At 47.2% G+C, this 20,504-nt stretch overlaps 1 protein-coding gene across 1 annotated transcript in view; it reads right to left on the bottom strand.

Moving 5' to 3' along the window:
- Positions 1–7,799: 7,799 nt before the first annotated feature.
- Positions 7,800–20,504, bottom strand: part of LOC120957247 (follicle-stimulating hormone receptor) — a 98,874-nt gene continuing 86,169 nt past the window's right edge. Inside the window, exons 4-17 of the mRNA XM_040379343.2 lie at positions 19,310–19,381; positions 18,478–18,621; positions 18,235–18,378; positions 17,220–17,291; positions 16,855–16,926; positions 16,127–16,195; positions 14,468–14,605; positions 14,226–14,366; positions 14,063–14,128; positions 13,635–13,778; positions 13,424–13,495; positions 13,048–13,346; positions 10,644–12,377; positions 7,800–10,532 (exon numbers count right to left, since the gene is read on the bottom strand). Coding sequence (XP_040235277.2) covers positions 10,234–10,532; positions 10,644–12,377; positions 13,048–13,346; positions 13,424–13,495; positions 13,635–13,778; positions 14,063–14,128; positions 14,226–14,366; positions 14,468–14,605; positions 16,127–16,195; positions 16,855–16,926; positions 17,220–17,291; positions 18,235–18,378; positions 18,478–18,621; positions 19,310–19,381 — 3,466 coding nt within the window. The 3' untranslated portion in view covers positions 7,800–10,233. The remainder of the gene's footprint in view (positions 10,533–10,643; positions 12,378–13,047; positions 13,347–13,423; positions 13,496–13,634; positions 13,779–14,062; positions 14,129–14,225; positions 14,367–14,467; positions 14,606–16,126; positions 16,196–16,854; positions 16,927–17,219; positions 17,292–18,234; positions 18,379–18,477; positions 18,622–19,309; positions 19,382–20,504) is intronic.

Here is a 20,504-nt window from a genome sequence, read left to right as displayed (position 1 = left end):
CCTTACGACTAAGGTTAGTTAAAAAAGGGTGGATCTTACCTTAGTGGCGGGGGCGCAAGCAAGTCCAGCTGAGGTTGGCTAGGTCGATCCTTCGGCGACGAAAAATCCGCACACGCGGTCGATCGTGTTGGCTGCGTTCGTCGATGACGCCGGTGGTGTGAGAAACGAGGGGCAATGATCTTCGGTGGCGTTCGGTCGGTGGTGTCGGCGAGAAGAGAACGATGGCTGCGTGCGCTGACGACGGTGCACGGTCGAAAAAAATGACGAACGTAGCTCGAGCAAAATTCTGACGCAATCCGCTCGGTGTCGGCCTGCGCACATTCACCCACACACACACACACACGGTGCACACACAAAAACCGCGTGGGTCTGGAGCGCGCTCGGCGGTACGTGTGAGGTTATGATCGGCGGGTGCGCAAACACGTACGGGTACCAAAATGCTCGGCGGGTGTGCGACACGGCGCGGGGTGTGTCAGCAAAATGTTCGGCGATCGCTCAGCACCGAGAGGAAACTTTTCCGCTAGAATCGGTCGCTCCGTCGGGTAAAAATGTTCCAGAACCGTGTTCTTCACTGTCGGCCACCTTCGGTGTCGATTTGCACTCACGTGGGTTCGGGGTTTGTGCACGGGGGTTTTTTTCGCTGGCTGCGCTTGCGTGGTGCCTCCTTCGTGGTCGGCCGCTCCTCGATGATGGGGGGGAACGTTGTCGTCGGACCGGACCGTGGAACAATGGAAACACGTTTTTTCCGGCTGGACACGATGTTCGTCAGGTTACCACTCACTCACTCGCGCACGCGATCACGTCGGGGTCACCAGTTTTAGGGGCGCCACGGAAGTGGTCCCTAATTTTTTTATGTCGCGAACGCGTTGGGTTTCGTGAGTAGGTAATAATGAACTTTATTTTACACTATAATATGAACGGTTGCGCACGTTCGTTCGAGAGGGTTTCACGTTGAGGAATTTTCGAGCGCGGAGCGAAGGAAGAGGTCTGTTCGCTTTCGAGGTTGGGTCGCAAGAGAGAGAATGTGCTCGCTGACAGCAGGAAGTGTAGCGCTGGACACGCGGCGCACGTCACTTTGACACATTCGTGTGCCTGGTGAGTGCGCTTCACGGAGATCCGTGTCCTTGTCCCTGGATGTCACGATCGCTCACGATTCTCACGCCAGATGGCGGTCTGGTCGCTACAAGGTGTAGTTATAGCGCTTTTGGCGATCCCCCCCCTGGGCTCCGATTTTGACAGATGGTTTTCCGCTTGTATATGTATTGATGGATTATTTACGTTTTGCATGGTCAATATTTGGTGGAGATCAATTTGGGTGAATATTTTAGTTTATTAGAACACAGTCCGTGATTTAAAATGGAAATTTTCCTTCGAGAACTTGAAGCGTTCGCCAAAAGCGGAAAACTAACTGTCAGTTTTCTTCGTGAATTCTTCTTCCACCTAGCTGTCAAAACGGGCTTATAACTTGACCTGATATCTTTACGGTCCTTGCAAGTAACGCAAAGAAATAACATTTTGCATGCATTCAGGCGCTTATTGCATAAATCTTTCAAACTGATTAGTTAGCAGAGCTTACATCTTGCATACATTTAGGCGCTCAAATCATCAAACTGTTCAAAATACCGTATCAGATCCTCTTCAAAATAAACAGATATCACATTTTTGTTTATTTTTTGTATACTTCCAATACAAAAACAGTAAATAAAGCCGAGCATTGGACATCACTGCTAGACATCACTCAAACAACATTGGCAGAGAGGGCACACTTAGCAAACAAAACAGTAAAACCATGAGTGTGTGCTTTTACCAATAAGAAAGATTCCATTCCAGCTGCTGGATAACACACGGCTCACGGCCAGCAGGGAACAAAGCGAACAAGCATTCAATTCATCTAAAGCTCCCCGGCAAACCCCTCCCAATTAGCTACGTTCGATGGTTAAGCAGACGCATTCGCATTTCGATTCGAGGCCACGTGTACTTGCCGCCTCGCGTGTGTGTGTTTAGTGTTTGCGTAGCGCTGAGCAACCGTTATCCGTTGCGGCTCGGCTCGCGTTGGGGTGCATGAAATGAAACACCCAAGCCCGATGGAGACGCCTGGTGACGCGTACGAACCCAGTACAAACAGTCCTCATCATCATCATCAACATCATCTAGGAATAATTCGACGCATGTTTTATTCACTCCAGTACAAGGCAATTGGTTCTGCCGGGGCATCCTAGGGCAAGCAGCTGAAGCAGCAGCAGCAGCAACAGCATCCCAACAAACAAACAGTGCCTTGGAATAAGGGAGGATGATGGAGTGGAAAATGAATGTTTTGCTTCCCGCAAGGAGACGAAACGAAACATTGGCCTTGATGGTGGGAATCGTTTCGTTCGTCATCATACCGTTGGAATGTGGTAGGAAATACCATTGGCGGGCAAAAATTCGCTGTGCAATATTTATTAAACACGGCGCACAGCGGAGTGTACCAGCCCTACTCAAGTGCGTATGCGTGTGTGTGTGTGTGGTGAAGGCTAAATTTTTTGTGCTGAAAATGTGATCGTTAACCTTTTCTCATTGCCCTTACCTTCGCAACAGCGCGCGTGTGTGCGTGTTTGTTGGAAGAGGATGGAGAAAAATGCATAATTGAATGCATTTAATGAGTTTGTGTTTATAATCGCATTATCGATTGTGAGGGGAGAGGTGGGCGAGAGACAGTGAGGAAGGACACGGGGACAAATTTCCGTTGCCTGTGAAATCAATTAAGGTATTAGCTTTAAAGTGGTGGACATACATTCACCGACCACGATGGATTGCAGCTCGAGTTTCAATATTTTATCCAGCGATGGTGGTATTGATTTTCAATTTGTTTGCATGATTTATGGGTTGAATTTCATTCACGATAAAATATGCCCCTGTCGATTGCAGGACGAACAATGGGACTGATTGGGTTGTGTTTTGTGAAGGGCTTTTTTTTCTTCTTCAAATGAAAACATCAACCACAGATTACGAGGCGTTTAATATCAGGGCTTACACACTTCGGGCTGATTATCGGCAGAGTGTTAGCTTTTGGATAGTTTAACATTAAACGTTGCAATCACTCAAGCCTTCAAAGGTATGGCAAAATACAATTTAATCAACAATTTCCAAACAGGAGCTCGTTATTCTCCACCGCAATCCTTAATACCGGACTTAAGGGCAAACAATTTCAACTTTCCCCATAACAAACACCTTTAATTAATTATATCCATCAGCGTTCGGTCCATTGAACCGCTCCGAAGCTCTTCCCGAAACAGGCTCAGCTGCTGATGTATGATTTACGACACGATTTCACGACGGTCAAGATCGTATATGTAGCACGAGCTGCACCTGTTGTTTGGGACAACACCTCCTTCAAAACAGCAGCACCTTAACGTCGAAATAGATCATATCTTCTCATCGTTCGGCGCTACTTTACAGGAGCCCTGAGTCATCATTTCGGTCGTGTGGCGGTGGTCTAACGTCGTTAAAATGGTTGAAACCTTGACGTCAATCCTCCTCTAGCCCACCTGGCTTATCGGTGGGACCCGGAACGAAAAAGGTACCACCGACGGATGCTCAAATCTGGCATCCCTTTTAAATCACGCCCGATGCAAGGGTTTGGCGATGTTTGGAGAGGAGACAGTGAGAAATGAGAGAGAGCGCAAAAGGGAGGAAATTATAACCAATTCAATCCTTTCCGGTGTTCCGAACGCAAGAAGGATGTCACCTGCTACGGCCCCACTACGGTCGGGGTTGGTATTGCGTACATTAATTCCTTCCAGGGCTCCCATTTCACCCAAGGCCCGGCGTTTGAATTAATCCTTTTTCCGTTCAAAAATAGAACATCACCGTCATCCACCCCAATGTGTGTCATCGTGTGTGCGTGTGTGTGTGTGTTTGTGGGAACGAAGTGGAGTAAAGGATCATTCATTCATTCATACCGACACACACACACACAGCGTCGTGGTCGTGAGGACAACCTTCCGGCCAATGAGAAGGACACTCAAGTGCTCGGATGCGCCGGCGGTGGTATAAGGTAGGAATATTCAACAACATGCTCGCCGCGCTTTGCTGAAGGTCTTGTGTTGCCTTTATTTGATCTACTCGGCTCGACAGGCGGGTGAAGACAGACGCATGGGAATCGGGCGACCTGGCGACGGGCAAACGGAAGACAAATGCTTCGCAGTTGCAGCCTCTCAGGAACGTGACGCTCTGACAGGGCGGGCTGGAGGATCTTGGCCTGTCGGCAGTATCTCATCGTCACCCGTCAACGTGATCCGTTTGGTGTGTTAGATCTTCCCTTCCGTATGGCCGGCAGTGCGGGGGTGTCTTGAGGCTCACCAGGCCTTGATGGTGGGTTTAGTGGAAGGGAGAAAGGGCAGCTTTGCCAGGAGCAGCAGAAGGAAGCAGCAGCACACATGCGGATAGGTTTTGGTTTTGTTTGCCATGTTGACATGTAGTGTTGTGCCGGGTGAAGTGGTGCTCGACAATATTGCTGCACCGCCACCGAGAGGGACACACACACACTGCTGCTTACACGGCACGATGGAAAGAAAACACCCTGGAGCCGTTTTAAATTAATCATTGATGCGATGATGTTGTACACTGTACGCGCCCGGTCGCGTCGGTTGATGCCGTCGTCGTCGCCGTCGCTGCCGTCGTTTGTCGTTTGGTTCAATTTTTCGCCCATAAGTACACGACGCAAGGACACACCTGAACACACAGCGACATACCGACGGACGCATTCATCGCACGGTGACAGCAGCAGCAGCGGAAACGGCGAACGGGTTGAAATTGTTAATAGAGTGTGGCAAACGATTCGTGGCGCAGTTTCGAAACACACTAACAACAGCATCTCCCCTCCGTGCCCTTGAGAAGGAGCTTTAGTGGGGGAAGATTTCCTACTCCCTTTTGCCCTGAGACATTCTTCGAGATGGAGCTTTCAGAACTACAACGGGATGGAGCTATTCGTCATTTGGGATTAGGGTGGTTCCCTTCCCTGCAAGACGATGACGACGACGACAACAAGGGTGCAGCATAATTGGGTTTTGTAACCGCATTTAATAGTTAAAATAATGGATTATGGAAGGAAGCAGCAGTGAATTGCGTGCGTCAAAATAGAATAATCATGCTTAGCGGTAGAATAAAGCAGCCCGCGTGCTTGGTCGCTAATGACTCGCCTTGCTGGAATGCGTGCTGTGTCTACCTTTAGGCGTCGAAGCGTGACGTACGGTGGTATCATTTTGTCGTCCGTTTTGTAAGTGAAAGGTAGGCTTGTGTACAAATTGTCCTACAAAGCAATTTTGTCATGCAAATTGCATAGCTGTAGGCGATTTATGCTGAAGCTGTCAGGAAATGGTGTTTCTTCGTATTGCTCTGTTGTCTTCCTTCTTGAAGGTTCAAAAACGTGTTTTGAGTGAATTTGATTGAAAATTGAGAAAATAGGTAGTTAATTCAATGCAAAAAAGGTATAAAAAAATCTTTATAAATGTTAAAATTATTAATTTAAGATCAATAAATTAATAGGTTCGTAGAAGCTATCGGTCTCTGATCTGTTCGATAATTTAATTTAAAATATTTTGTAATTTTTTTCTGTGAGTAAATCTTGATCTGAATCACATCAAACATTTTGAGAAATTTCTTAACCAGAAAGTGCCTCGATGTATGCAACAGTAGAATCAAGTAGTAAGCGCCTAAATGTATGTAATGGATACATTTTCTTGACAGAATCATGCAGCACGCTTTGAAGAGCATTCCCGTTTTCAAACAGTTTCACACGTTTATGTGTCACCCTTTCTGCATGATCCACATACGCCATGAGAAGCATTCAATTGACTCATCCTTTTAGCAACCGCTACCGTCATAAAGGTGTTTTACTTAAACCCCGTTCGTGGAAAACATTCAACCTGTCCACGCCGGTGTAGAATAACGAACCCCTTTTCGGTCCCGGCTCACTCGTGCACGAGAACGGTCCTTCACAGACACACACACAGGCAAAAAAAGAAACGCATCCCACGGGAACAGTGCTGGATAGAAACGACCGCTCCAAATCATCCACCAAACGAACGACACGCCGAAACTGTCCTCCATTCATATTGCAACGAATGTGTCACAGCCAGTCAGCAGCGCGCACGAGACGACACCTTGCTCTTCTACAGACGATGGATGACAAAATCTGGCCGACGGAGAATGGTCCATTTGGGCCGGGGACGATGGTGGTTTTGGGACTTTTCTGCCGAGGCCCGTCGAGAGAAGCGCCCATAAAAACTGGTTGTTTTATGGTGCGAATTCGGTGAACGGGGGCCCCGGATATGGGACTAACCTTTCGCCGTGGAATGGGAATGGGAAATCTGACGCAAGGTAGCAGCGTCACACCTGAAACGGGCAGGCTGAGGCGAAGGTTTTATGAAGGTGCTTCATCACCGTCGGGCGTGCATCGCTGTGTGTGTGTGTGTGTCATCAGCGTGATGACAAATAATTGCGTGCGAAGTGATAATGAGTTTCGATGGATTGGTGTCATTAAGGGAAAAGCCCGTCGGAAGATCCACACCGAGCACGGCTGTGGACGGAACATCCCCGGCGCCTCGGTGGGTTTTATGTTCTATTTCGCACCGCATTTAATGCGTTTCGAAAAGGTGGCCAATGGTTTGATAAAAGAAAAGCGATTTTGTGTGTTTTTTTTTCCAATGAACTGTTCAGGGTGATGCTAAGCACCACACAAACCGAAGAAAACACTGCAAAAGAACAATCAATATTTTATGAGCCCCGGCAATTGCTTTCCATTGCTTGTCAGTTGTAAAAATACGACAATTTGATTTACGTGTTTCGTGTGCATAAAGGAAGTTAATCTTAGCCGCGTTTGGAGTGGGGCTGATAAAACTTTTCACTAAAGCCAGGCAGAAGCCGAGGTGGAAAAAAGAGGAGAATGTTGTGCCAATTTTAAATTAGATTAAAACTGACGCCAATTAGCCAAAACCCTGACACGAGCATCGAATGGAAGAAACAGCTTCCTCAACAACCTCGCGTCTCCCTTTTGCTTACCGGAGAAAAGAAACTTTTCCGTTACCAAGAAACCGGGCTCACCATTCAGCAGCATTGAATTGGGTTCGTTGTCTTATGGCTGCCCGGAGGAAAGATTACGATTTCAAAGGAATTATCGAGAATGAGTCATTTTTGAAAAGTCGGATTGCGTCGGTTTCGGGAGCGTCTGGTCTCAAAAGCCTTACCCAAACAAGCTTCAACGATTGGTTTAAAAGTGTTATTCTTGCACAGATGCGTGATTCTGTATTTGAAGCATTGTTTCAACAGCAAATTCCGCGAACGTTGGCTAAGCAGCATACTTTACCGTAGAAGGAGCGTTCAACTTTCGACGGCACTCGGTAATTGAATTAGACGACAAGCGTTTTGCTGATGATTGAGCCGAATCTAAGTGGCCTATCTTTACAACGGGTTGAAGGTTTCAGCTCGGACGCCGTTGCTATGGTAATCGTGGTCAATGAGCTTCAAGTGGACGATGGGCGATTATCGAACCAGATGGAGGTTGTTTGAATTTACATTTTATTTGTCTTAATTAGAAATGGCAAGTTTTTTGTTTGTAGAGCATTTAAAAAGCTAAAAGCATAAGAACGCTTTAAACTACAGTTTGCATAATTTTAGGCTTTTTGTGTATTGCAAATATATTTGCATAATTTCGGGCGCTTTTCTGGCACAATCCATTGATTAAAGAGTATCCAGCTTTCTTCTGCGAAGCGTAACATCCAATAAACCTTTCGAAGAAATAAAAGCAACACCGCAAAGCATTACGATTTAAATATCCACTTTATTTTGTCTGCCCCGCGGACCGCGTTCATTGCGGGCTGAGCATTTATGCAGTCGATTACATTACATTGGGTTGGTTACAAGTCATGTTTACCCGTTGGTGCGGGGCGAATATACACGCTCTCTTACTGCCACGTTGTTTAGCCCACCCTGTTGGAGTTTCGTTTCGCTTTTCGTGTCAGTTTTGCGCTGCCGTTTCCATTCCCTCAGCCCACAAACCCACCCCGCAATGGTGGAATCATTATAAAAACTCCTCCAGGAGCAGCTGTACAGTCCTGCCTGCCTTTACAATAAATATATTTATTTTTATGTATAGTAATTTTGTAAGCACCGGGAAGCGCCGACCGACGAGGCAGCCACGCTTTCGCAAACCGAAAGCTCACCTTTCAATCGATTGTGCTTTCGGGCGCGTAATGTGTCTCCTTGAATTAGATTGTAGGATTACAAGCTTTGTAATATCTGCCGTTCGTGTGTCGTTCCTTCTTGTTTTGAGTTGCTGCTTCGTTAGTAAAATTAAAATTCTCCACCCTGCCTATCTGCTTCTCCATTAATACTGTAAACTGTACGCGAGAAGAATACTTGTCCATCCCGCGCCCTTTTGTTGTAAGAAGTGGCAGTGTTGTGAGTAATTTTGATCCTATTCCTCCACTGGTGAGAATTCCATTTACATTTACATTTATGTTTGTGTATGTTTTTCCTGTTGGCGTTTGGCAGTATCGTTTGTCTGTTGTATCGCACTAAACTGTGTATGCATATGTGGTTTTTATTAATACTTGTTTTTTTCTTTAAATTTGCATTGTTTTTGTTTTCTTATTTGCAGAACAGTGAACGGGTATGCTTTATACAATTGATTTAAATTTTGTATCTTCTTTTGTAACCGCTTTTGTACCATTCCACACACGCACACACACATCGGTACACGATAGCATTTGATGCATTTGTATCCTTCAAATCTTGGCTAGAAGTGGCATAAAAATAGATGTTTTGTTGTTCATGTCCATGTGCATTTGCATATTTATCTTTCCTTCTCATCTTTCGCTACTTATTGTCTCTGGACGGCTTCCTGCCATTTACATGCTGCTACTTTTTATTTTTATTTCATTTATCCTTTCAAGTCTTGCTCATTCCTGTGTCTCAATTCAGTTTTGTATTCAAAAAAGGAGAAAGCAAAAATATTCGTGTTTATCGAAAACTATCTAAAATGAAACTATCTTCAATGCGACACTAGCGCTCCTGGTGAGCGATAGCACAAGCAACCGATTTTGCCAATTCAATGTTGTACGCAATACTTTGCCATGAAATGTTGCACACAACTTCCAGTTGTAGCTGCGTGCAACACGATGAAGCGCCAGAATGTATGCAAGTTATTTTCCAAACAAATTGCATACTTTGAGCAGCAGTTGAGTGGCATAAATTAACGTCGCGTACAATACGTGGTCGGAATTTGTGGTACGTAAATCGATGAAAGATTGTATGGTTTTTGGAAATTTCGAATAATCTTGCTAATGGATGTAGTTTTTTAACTCATCTTCTTAAAAATTCAGGCAAAATAGTCACAAACAGTCTAGTCCCCGTACGTGATCTACCATCACTTCATCATCAACACAACGGAAACCCTACTTCAATCCCGTTTCCTAATTTTCCTGTAAAAATTTGCCTCGCTCACAGTTCGTTTCTAGTTGTCCCTCCCCAAAACCGTCCTGGCTGGCGGCCATACCCACTCCACCCACCTAACATAATGCACATATTTCCGCTAGTTGTTTTGTATAAAATCGTTTTCTTTTAATATCACACTCTGTACTCGTTCGGCTTAATGTTGCTGTATGCTTTTTATCGCTACATATCGCGCTAGAATTCGCTAACCAAGGGGTGTTTGTTTTACCCCATTCCGTTTTAATATGGCTCTGGCTTTGTTTGATTGGCTCCGGCTGCTAGAGAGCTTAGCAACGATTCGTTCTATGTACAATATCGCTTCAGATAACATTCAAACATGCACACTTACACGCACATCAATACATTCGCTTCCACTGGCCCAAACAGACGGATAGAATGACGAAGAAGGACAACATCGAGAAAGGTGGATGATGAGCGAAAAGGAAGGGTAAACAAAATGGTTCCTCCGCGAGCATGATTCCTGCAGGGAACGAATCCTCCCTGGGATGGGAGAAAGTTTGTCCCCGCCGATCTTTCTCCTGTGTTTGTTTGACGGTACACTACACACTAGACACACACGCACACACACAAATACTAATGCCGCTGAGGAATTAAAAGTAATACTTAAAGGTATGGACTATCGTCAAGGACACGGACAGTGTTTGCTGCTTCGGTTGCGGGTGCTCCCACCATCTCGCGCCCCACCACCGAGATGGAGGGCGAAGCGTCGTCATCGTCGTCGTCCCGCAGCGCCTCCCCGACTCACGGGGGTTTGGTTTTATCTTTAAGACTAGAGACGGTTGCCTGAGGACCGCTGCCGTGCAGGATGGCGTAGAACGGGGCGGGGGCCGGCTGGTTGCCGCTTTGGCTTGAGGTCGGACTGGCCGCTTCGGCCGTGTCGTCGTCCAGCTGGACGCTGCTGTCCGCGGCGGACGGGATCGTGGGCAGAAAGCGCACGCCGAGCCGGGGCGGCGAGCAGGACAGCTCGTGCGTGTCCTCCTGCACGGCCGACTGGCGGACGAGGCGCGGTTTGCCACCGGGGATGGACTGGCGGGCGGTACCTATGAATAAGGAGGAGAAACCAAGATAATCAATAAACGTTTGTGAGCGAATAACGCTTTAAAAAAGCCAATTTGAGATACAGATTGCCTACATTTAGGCGTTTCACTTACTGGGAACAGGATGACCAACACCGTCGATACGCACACCCGGCAACACCACGGAAGTGCTGCCACTAGAGCGTGAGATACGCCACGTGCCCGTACTCTGCGTCGCCGTCGAGCCCGAGGAATCGTTCCGCGAGCTGGACAGGTTCGAATCCTGCGACGTTTTGCGCGTTATCAACCAGGACGTGTGGCGACGGCGTGGATCGAGCAGACGCAGCGGAATGCCGCAATGATGCTGCGCATTGCGCCACGAGTCCGATCGCGACGAGCTAAAGTTCTCGCTGGACGACACGGAACCGGCCCGCTTGTGCTGCTTCTGCTGAATCTCCGCTATCTGGTACGCGTACTGGTCGCCATTGCGGCCCCGGCCGCGCCGATTCCGCTCATCCGCAGTGCCCCAGCTGCACAGCATCAGCCTGCGCCAGGTACGGCCGAACACGCCCTGGCGCAGATGGTGCTGCTGCTGCTGCTGCTGGTGATGGTGGAACCGCAGCCGGGCCGACTCTTGCTCCATCAGCTTGGCAGAGCAGTTGCACGTTTGCCCGGGGAGCAGCGGTGGCAGCTCCTTCGACGACCTTTCCACCAGCGAGTTTGTGTTGGCGGGCGTGTGCCGATTGCTGAAATTGGAACTATGCCGACACCGGCCAATGCCACGCGTCACCCGCGACTCCTCGATCGCTTTGCAGATCAGCACGCAATCCTTCTTGAACTGCTTGGTAAGGATCGCGTACAGAAACGGATTGCAGCAGGAGTTGAGCGGCAGTATGAACACGGTAAACACCTTCGCCTGCTCGAGCGAGATCAGGTGCAACCCAAAGACGGCCGTCAGCGAGAAGAACGCGATCGGCGACCAGCAGATAAAGTCGGTAAAGACGAGCAGCGCCATGCGCTTGGCGATGCGCGAATCGTTCGAGTTCCAGGCCTGCGAGCCGCGTATTGCGCAGTACATCTTGAGATAGCACCCCATCAGGATGAGGAACGCCACTCCGTTGATGAACATGAGAAATACGACGTACGCCAGGCTGCCGGTACCCTTCTGGATCTCGAACGGCAGGCACACGGCGAACACGCGGTAGTCGGACACGCCGAGCAGCGGCAGGACGGCCATCGTGATGGCGAACGTCCACCCGACCGTCATGATGTAGCTCGCGTGCCGCAGCGACAGCCGCTTGTTCAGGTGCATCGCGTGCGTGATGGCGTAGTTGCGCTCGAGCGTGATTACCGCCAGCGTGTACACGGACAGCTCCGAGCTGAGCACGGCCAGAAAGCCGGACAGCTTGCAGCCGGCGCTCATCTGCCAGGGGATGGCGTACATGCGGAACTCGCCGAGCGTGGACGCGTCCACCACGGCGAGGAAGCCCAGATAGATGCCCATAAAGAAGTCGGCGGCGGCCAGATTGCACACCAGAAAGCGCGGTACGTCCATTTTCGAGCGGGAAAAGATAAGCACAAACACGACCGTACCGTTGCCGAGCATGGCGAGCAGAAACACGACCCACACACCGCACCGGAGGGTCCACCAGTCGAACAGGTCCTGGCAGGGCAGGAACGGGCCGGGCTCGGGCAGACACTGGATCGAGCCTGGTTGGGCGGTGGGCGAGGCGTGCGTTATGCCCAGCTCGTCCTCGAAGTACTCGTCCGGGAAGGTGGGCACGTGACCGCTGGGATAGCTACCGTACTCGGCACCGTACGCATTCAACAGGTCGTTGATTTGGGTGCCGAACTTCTTGCTTAGGTTTTCTGTGCGAGGAGAGAGAGAGAGAGAGAGAGAGAGAGAGAGAGAGAGAGAGAGAGAGAGAGAGAGAGAGAGAGAGAGAGAGAGAGAGAGGGAGTGTGTGAGAAGGGAGAATCGTTTAATTAATAAGCTTTTATAGCGGTATGGAGTATGCACAAGTTCTTGGAAATGGAAAAGGGGTCGTATATGGTTCAAGTAGGTCCAACTGAAGGACAAACAACCTATTAATAGAATCTACAGAATATATTGTATGAGCATAATGAGTATGTTCATAGGAATTGAACAAAATAAACCGCCTAAATGTATGCAAACCGCATTACATGAGCTGCTCTAAAGAGCTTTCGTACATACAGAATGTCTAAATTGCTTTTAAACAGACAAAAACCATTCAAAATCCTGTCTGTGAGCATTATTTTCCGGGAAAAGCAATGTGTCTGGGTCAAAAGCTGCTGGCTCTACTTTTAGAGCATATTTCACCCGCAATCTTTGATGTTGTGCCCATGAATTTATTCACACTTCTGGCTGTCCTACCCACATTGTGGGCCCATTCATGGAAAGGAACTAAAATGCAAGAGCATCCCTTTTGTGTTTTCGTTCACAAAATTCCCAGAAACAAAAGCACAATCAAGCGTCCCCAACAGGCATCAACACTGCGTTGGACAGTGGCATACTTACGCAGCTGCGGCCAGATATCGTTGTAGCTGTTGTTCCACAGGCTCATGTCGAACTCGTTGTCCGTCGGGAACAGCACGTTCTCGCGAATGTTGAAGGTGTTAGGAACTTTCGGTAGGGCCGTGGTGAGCGGCAGAAAGGAACAGCAGTGGTAGGCGTACGACAGGACGAGCGTCTGGATGCGGGGGAACGCTTCCGGCGGCGGAAACTCGCGCAGGTGTGGATTGTTGAACGTTTTCAGATGGAGCAACCGTTCCAGCCCGGCCGTCGGTAGCTGCGGGAAGAGATTATTGCCTAGGTTTCTGTAATGTAAAAAAGAAAATGGTATGGAAAATAACCAAATTATACCCGTTTACACCACCATCGCCGTTGCACTTACAAGTCTTCGAGCTTTTTAAGTGGCCGAAATGCGTCCGCATGGATGAAGAAAACACGGTTCGATTCCATGTCTCTGTGGGAAAAGGTCAAAGGGAAACAAAAAAGCACAAAAAAAAACCCGTTGCAATGAGATAAATGCAATTGAATTTAATTTCACCGATGATTTATGCCCCAATCGGGATGATTGTGTTCGGTACCGCCGGTGTACTTACAGCACTTGCAGCCGGACCAGCCCGACGAATGCGTCGTGCGGAATAGATTCGATTTCATTGTTCGAGAGCAGCAGATCGTGCAGCTGACCGAGACTAGAGAACGGTGCACCGTGCAGTGAGCTTATCCTGTTGCTGGCTAAATCTCTGCATTGCGTTGAGAGCAGTGGGAAGGTGTGCCATGGGATGGGGGTTTATTTTTCCAACGGTGGTTGGCAGCAGTTCCAACAGGAAGCACAGCGCACCCACAGGAAAAAAGGGGAAGAAACCGGAGATGGAAAAATAGAAAGCGTCAAGCGAGCGGGTGACACCACCGTAGATAATAAAGAAAAATGTAATTTTCCCATCTTTCTTCCACTGTTGTCGTCCCACCTTTCTGGGCGACTTGGCGGAGAAGAGAAAAGTATAAAGGGACAAGGATGCATACTTACAGCAATCTTAAATCACGACAGTTTGTTACATTTGGAATGCTTAACAATATATTGGATTTCAAATCCCTGGAACGAGTTCAGACAGAGAGAGAGGCAAAAGAGAGAATGAACAAAGAATAGAGGGTCAAATGGAAGCGCTTCCACACGGGTCCGGGTCACTTACAAGCTTCTCAAGCGGGGTGAAGTCTTACAAATATGATCAGGTATTTTGGACAGGTTGGCTCGGTCCAGCCGCAGCACCTCGAGCGAAGTGCAGCCGTCCAGTGGAGGTAGTTCATTGAGGCCGCGCACATCGGAAAGAATGCTTTGGTCGGTGGGGGGGGGGGGGTGTGAAGCGAAAGGTTAAGAAGGGCAATTGTGAGAAGTAGCTTAGGATGGAGCTAGCTGGAGCTGGATGGTACTTACAGCTTTCGGAGCCGTGGCATGTTTTGCAGCGCGCCGGGTTTGATACCGGCCAGCGGGTTGGACTTTAGATCCAGCGAGACTAGATTTTTCGGAAAATCGCCCTTCGATACCCATCGGATGCGATTGTTCGATGCCGAGCTGCGGAAGGAATTGGGATGAGAAATAGAGCTTATGCAATGTTTTTAAGGGGGCATCAAATCACGGTACGACCCCAAGACATTCCCCATTATTTTCATATAAAAATAACCCTCCACCGTAGCTGTTCCTGGCAAAACAAAACTATAAAAGCGAATGAAAGTTTCTGTCTCGTAAAAGCTGCACGAGCCTGTCGTCTCGCACCCATCGCAACAGGAGGCTGATGGTACAGCCAGCCCGTGTGACAGCCAGCAGCCGTTCTCCGTCCAGCGAAACCGTGCTGACGAAGCAAACGTCCCGGGGCGAACCGGCCACTAATAGAAAACGACGTAAATCTTACAGCAGAAATGTTGAAAGGCTTATGAATAATGAATGAAGCCGGAAGCGTAAGCCGGACACTATCCACCACCAGGACCTTTAGCCTCCCCAACCCCCAACCGTATGGCTTCGTTTGACCTCGCGACTTTCTGCAAAAGGCATCGCAGCAGGGAGCGGTCTGAGTTGAAAAATCCCTCGTTTTGATAGACACGGTACAGTTTGCGGGATTGCACTATCAAATTAAAGGGAAACCAAGAGTCCAAGTAGTTGGACGTGCCTCCGAGGACTGTGTGTGTATGTCTTCTTAAGCAGCGGATGCTTAAGATTTGCCTGCCGGCGGCGGTTAAACGATGGGCCAGCAGACTGGTACGGACACAATCGCGCTTGCGGACACAACTAATGGGAAGGTAAATCCAATTAGTTAAAAAGCGGACAGGGCAAGCAGTCTGCGGGAATGGACCAAGACAAAAGCACCAGTAATTGCCTTGATATGACCCTTCGCTGGATCTTGGACTTTTGCTTTTCCTTTTTTCTACCTCGCTCTCTCTCCATTTCGCCCTCGGAGGATGCCTGCATTTGCTGTCCTCTTTTTTCCTGGAGAGGTTCCGGTTCGCAGAAGTAATATCCTGCTCTATTTTAATCGCATCGGAAGCACCCGGTAGCGGTTGTGAGGTGGAAAATTGGCTTGGTTATCCGTATCTGTGCTTTCTCTCTCCTGTGGCTTCTGCTTGGCAATGTGAGCGAATTGAATGATGAGGTAATGTGTAATAAGAGATTAAATTGCTGCGAAATAGGTCTGCCCACTTGTTCGGAAGTTGGGTCCGGTGGTTTGGTCCGCACTGTACGATTATTACCACAGAATAGAGCCGTACATGGAGATTGGAAATTTATAAAACCTGCACATTCTGTGGCTGCCTGTGTGGCAACGCTCGGAACCCGGTGTAGCAAGCCAAGATCGGTCGGTAGTTTACTTTTCTTTTTGCAGATGCATTAAAGTATCTCCGTGTGGCTCCACCCAGCTCGTTATCCGAACCGATTATAATACTTGTTTGAGGTCAGAAAGGGGTCAGAAAAACTTACACATCACCTTTTCTTTTACCAGCAATTTTACAGCTTTATGGCCCTGTTCTCCCCATCCTCCGGAAAGTCGTAATTTCCCACACCCAAATGGGCAACTCTGGTAGCAGTTCAATATCGTATACTTACATTTCCTGCAGCATCATTAGATTCTCGAGGCCAACAGGCATAGAGCTTAAGCTATTATCGTCTACATCTCTGCAGGAATGAAACAAAAAAGGCCGGAAGAATGGAAACAAATGTGAAAAGTGCACTCGTTTAGAAGGGACCGGAAATGCATATCACCACCAACCCTACTCTCGCAGTCACAAACACCATCTTTCCACCGCGCACGCTGAATTTATTCAAAAGTTTTAATCGTCCGTTGCAGAGAAAAAAACACACAAACACACACAAAACGGGCATCCTTTTAACCAACCACCCTGGGGAATCCTGTGGGAATGATTCTTGCGCTTCTCTAGGCGCGGTGGGTTTTATGCAAATAATTTTGGCAAACTTTATCCCTCTCGTTTATCTCTGCTGGCAAAAGGGGTAGAGGGTGGAGTAGATTGTGCAATGGCCGGTGGTTTGTGCTATGGGTTTTTTTTTATTTGCTCCGATTTATTTGTGTGTGAAATTTATCTGAACCAATCGGACGGAGAGGGGAAAGTTTTGAAGCTGCAATTGTTATTTTTTATCACTTTATAGCCGATCTGGGTCGAGGTAGAGGAGGAGTTTATGCTTGTGCAAATGACAACAAACGATCTGCAGCGTTGAGGTGTGAGAAAGGGGGTGGTGCTGTGACTGACGAGGGTGGTGAATTAAGTCACAGTGTTTTTTGTGTGTGTGTGTGTGGTTCGTGTTGAAGGAATACTTACAAAACTTTGAGTCGTGTTAGGTTCGTTAAAGCACCGGAAGTAATTTCACTTATTTGATTTCTTCTTAATATTCTGCAATTGAAAGGTAGGAAGTTAGAGTTGAAATTCATTTGCCAGAGACGATTTTAGCAGATGATAGCCAAGTGAAATGTTTTAAGTATAGTCAATGCCATGAAAATTGCATACCTTTAGGCGATTTGAATCTTTACAGGATAATTTCACTGGGTCAGCCGTAAAGTATGCAATACAGATCCTGTAACGCTTACAAGTAATGCAATCTGCATGACAATTACAGCTTACTCATCAATTTCAAATGGCTACCATCTTGACTTGTTCAATTTAGCAAACAAAACCGATCTACTTACAACATGTATAAATTATCCAAAACTGGAAAATCTCGTTCTCTGATTATTGTAAGTAAATTATTACCTAGATTTCTGTAAACAAAAAAAGATGAAAGTGGAAAAAATGTAACAAAATGAATACCTTCATTTAGAAATTTCATTTCCCCTCGTCTTGCTCGGCACTGGTCGGGGGGTATGCTTTTAATGCTGCAAAGCGTGGCATCATATTTCAAACTGCCGAGTGATTTCTTTGAAACAAAACTACATTTAAGTGTAAAAAAGACACAAAAGGCCACTGCTTTCAGGCTGATTGCGTATCAGTTTTCTTTTCTTTTGTTGCTCTTGCTGTCTCCCTCTGTCACTCTTTCTTACTCAATCAGAGAAGAAATGCATCCGGCACCAACACTTACACTGCAATGACACACATTTTTTTGTTGTTGCAAAAATGTCACATGAAATAATGTCATGGCTTCCAATCTCGGTCAACGCTTGCCAGATAGATCGTTCAGCGGAAAAATGTCCACCCGGAGAAGGATTTCCGGTGGAAGAGAACAAAACAAACCAAACAAAAAAAAACACACACACACACACACGCCCAGAGCGTTATCCATTCGCTGGAAGTGCGCCAACAGCGTTGCATCTTGCAACTGTTTCTCGTTGTGCGGAACGGGTCCGTATCGTGTGTCATATGCACGCAAAGGGTGATCATGTCAAAATGTGCCATTGTTCAATCATATCCAACGACGGTTCGATTGGCTTTTGGCAGCTTTTTTCTTTGCTGTCATGCTGCTACTGCCGTTGGGTAAGTGAGGAAAAAATGAACATCTTTTGTGCGGTCCCGTGGAAAGTACGGAACTATTTTGATTGATTATTCAACTTGTGTGGGGAAAGTTTGTGACAGATCCATTACGTACGAGTGCACTTTGACAAGTTGACAAGTGCATATGACGCATGAAGTGAAATTGAATCAACATCCTTTCAATCGAGCGGCAGTTGAAATGCATCCCTGCAAACCCACTCCAGCAAAGCTACTTACAAAGCTTCTAATGATCTCAGTCCGATCAGTGCGTCCGTCGGTACCCGCTGCAGCAGATTGCCCTCCAGTCTCAGATTCTTCAGGAAGTGAAACCCCCGAAAGGTAACGTTCTCCATGTCGGCGATTAGGTTGTTGTCTAGGTAGCTGTTGGTAGTGATAAATCATCAACCGAAGAAAACCATCTCAGTGTTCAGAGATTAAACTTCGAGTAAACTGGGGTTTAGTTTGGGGGTCGTAACTTACAGTGTGGTTACCGTCCGGATGCGTCTCAGTGCTTCCATCGGGACGCGCACCAAACCGCAGCCCTGCAGTGCAATCTTCTTCAGGTTCGACAGCCCGAAGAACGCTTCACTGTTAATGTGATCCAGCTTGTTGTGGGAAAGGATTCTGTTCGGTTGGTCGGAGGAGAAATGAAAGTTAGTTTGAGCTTGCCTGTGCAGTGCGTTCAATTAGCAGTGAAAATTGAATTGGAAGCGTACACCTGAAACTTTGCAAAACCCTCACTATGATCCTAGTTATGCGGAAGCGGAGATATTGTGTGCTGGCAAGGAGGAGCGTGTGGAAGTTAAAAATAAATCCTACGGCACAGCTTTTTAATGTACTTTTACCAACACAAAACTCTTGTACCAACTTGTACCAACGCGAGGCAGGCGATTTCAAACGCAACACTCGATCCTCATCATCACTATCATCAGCAAGAGCCTTCAAAGAGTTAAACTAATAAAACTGCTGACTTATACGAGCATTGGCAGCGAAGAGAAGACATTGAACAGAGGCAGTGTGGGAGATGAAAAACTTTTTAATTACAAAATATTTGCACTGTCTCTTCGTTAACCGGAACGGGCACTTTTTTTCTCTCTCTGCTTCGTAAAACTCAACCTATTTCGTCAAAGAGCGTGAGAAAGGCTCTATCATACCTACGTCGTTATCGATTTAATTACTTTTGATCGGTGGGCAGCGGCCACTCAAACGCCGGCTCTAATTCTGAGCCAACTTTTGACACGAATAACGACCGAAACCGGTAGCATTAATTACGAAACTCTGTTCGCCTAAGAAGTTCATTTTTCATACTTACAGCTCCTCTAGATTTGGCAGCATGTCGAATGACTTATTTGGTAGGTTGGTTATGTTGTTGTTACTTAGATCTCTGCAAAGAAGAAGAAAAAGAAGGAAGAAAGACTCCATTAGTAGTGAAAAAATCATTCACTGACTGTAGGTTTAATGTCAGAGCACCCTCACACCCCCAAAATTTGTAATGATCGCCACCGAACGGTTGGTCTGGGCGAAGGAACGCACTAATTGCTTCCGATCGAGTTGATTTCTCCTCCGTTGGATAATATTTCACTACCGATAGCAAAGTGCCACTCGAAAAACCGGCGACGTCCATTCCCCTCAACCCTCTGCTTTCCTGAAAAAATAACACTTCCTTCCGATGCCTTCTTGACACACACAGCACAGCACAGTCTGCCTACTATTAGCGTAGGTAATTTATGGCGAACGATCAGAAGCGCTACCCGTTCGAGATGGAGCTGTTTTCCTTTTGCCCGTTTCAAACGAAGGGGGGAAGTGAAGAAAACATGGGAAAGAGGAGGCTTTTCGTGGCGTAAATAATTAGCCTCATCGACATCGGCGCTGCGCCCGGTAATAGGTTTGACCTAGTTTGGTTCGAAAAAAACAACGAAAAAACAAAATTGTGAAACACCACTCGACTGCTACCTTGTTTGCTAAACCGAGGCCGGAGCTGTGTAAACGTTTACCATAAAGCATCGAAAATATTGTTATCCTTTTTTTTCTTTTTTTTGCTCCCCGCTCTGGTGCGAATGGCGTCGCGTGCCTAACGGGGAGGATATAATAATCCATTTTGAGAGGGATATAATGGTAACGGACGGACGGAAGAATTGCTGCACAAACCGGAAGTCATCGTGCGGCGGATGACGACGGTGCGACGAAATAATGCAATAAACTCTTCCGAAATGTAGCTTTTTGGGGTGCGGAGAGTAAGAAGTCTAACACGGGGCTTAAGATAAGTTCTTAGGAGGAAGCTTCGGGAAGCTTACGCAGGAAGGCAACAAGCAGCAACAATATGGTCTATTTTTGGCAGCGAGTTCTGATGGAGCATCCTATCTGTTCTACTTTTCTGCTCCATTTCAAAGCTGGAGCCACGCTGTAGGCATTGTTGGATTAATAGTAGATTACCCCCATACGCACGCTCGTCTTACATATGCTCTTTTCTCTCAATCACATCAGCTTCAGGATGCGAGGGAAAAAAC

The sequence above is a fragment of the Anopheles coluzzii genome, chromosome 3, assembly GCF_943734685.1.
Source record: "Anopheles coluzzii chromosome 3, AcolN3, whole genome shotgun sequence".
NCBI lineage: Eukaryota > Metazoa > Arthropoda > Insecta > Diptera > Culicidae > Anopheles > Anopheles coluzzii.
Note: the sequence above shows the minus strand (reverse complement) of the source record. Positions and strands in the feature narration are given on the sequence as shown.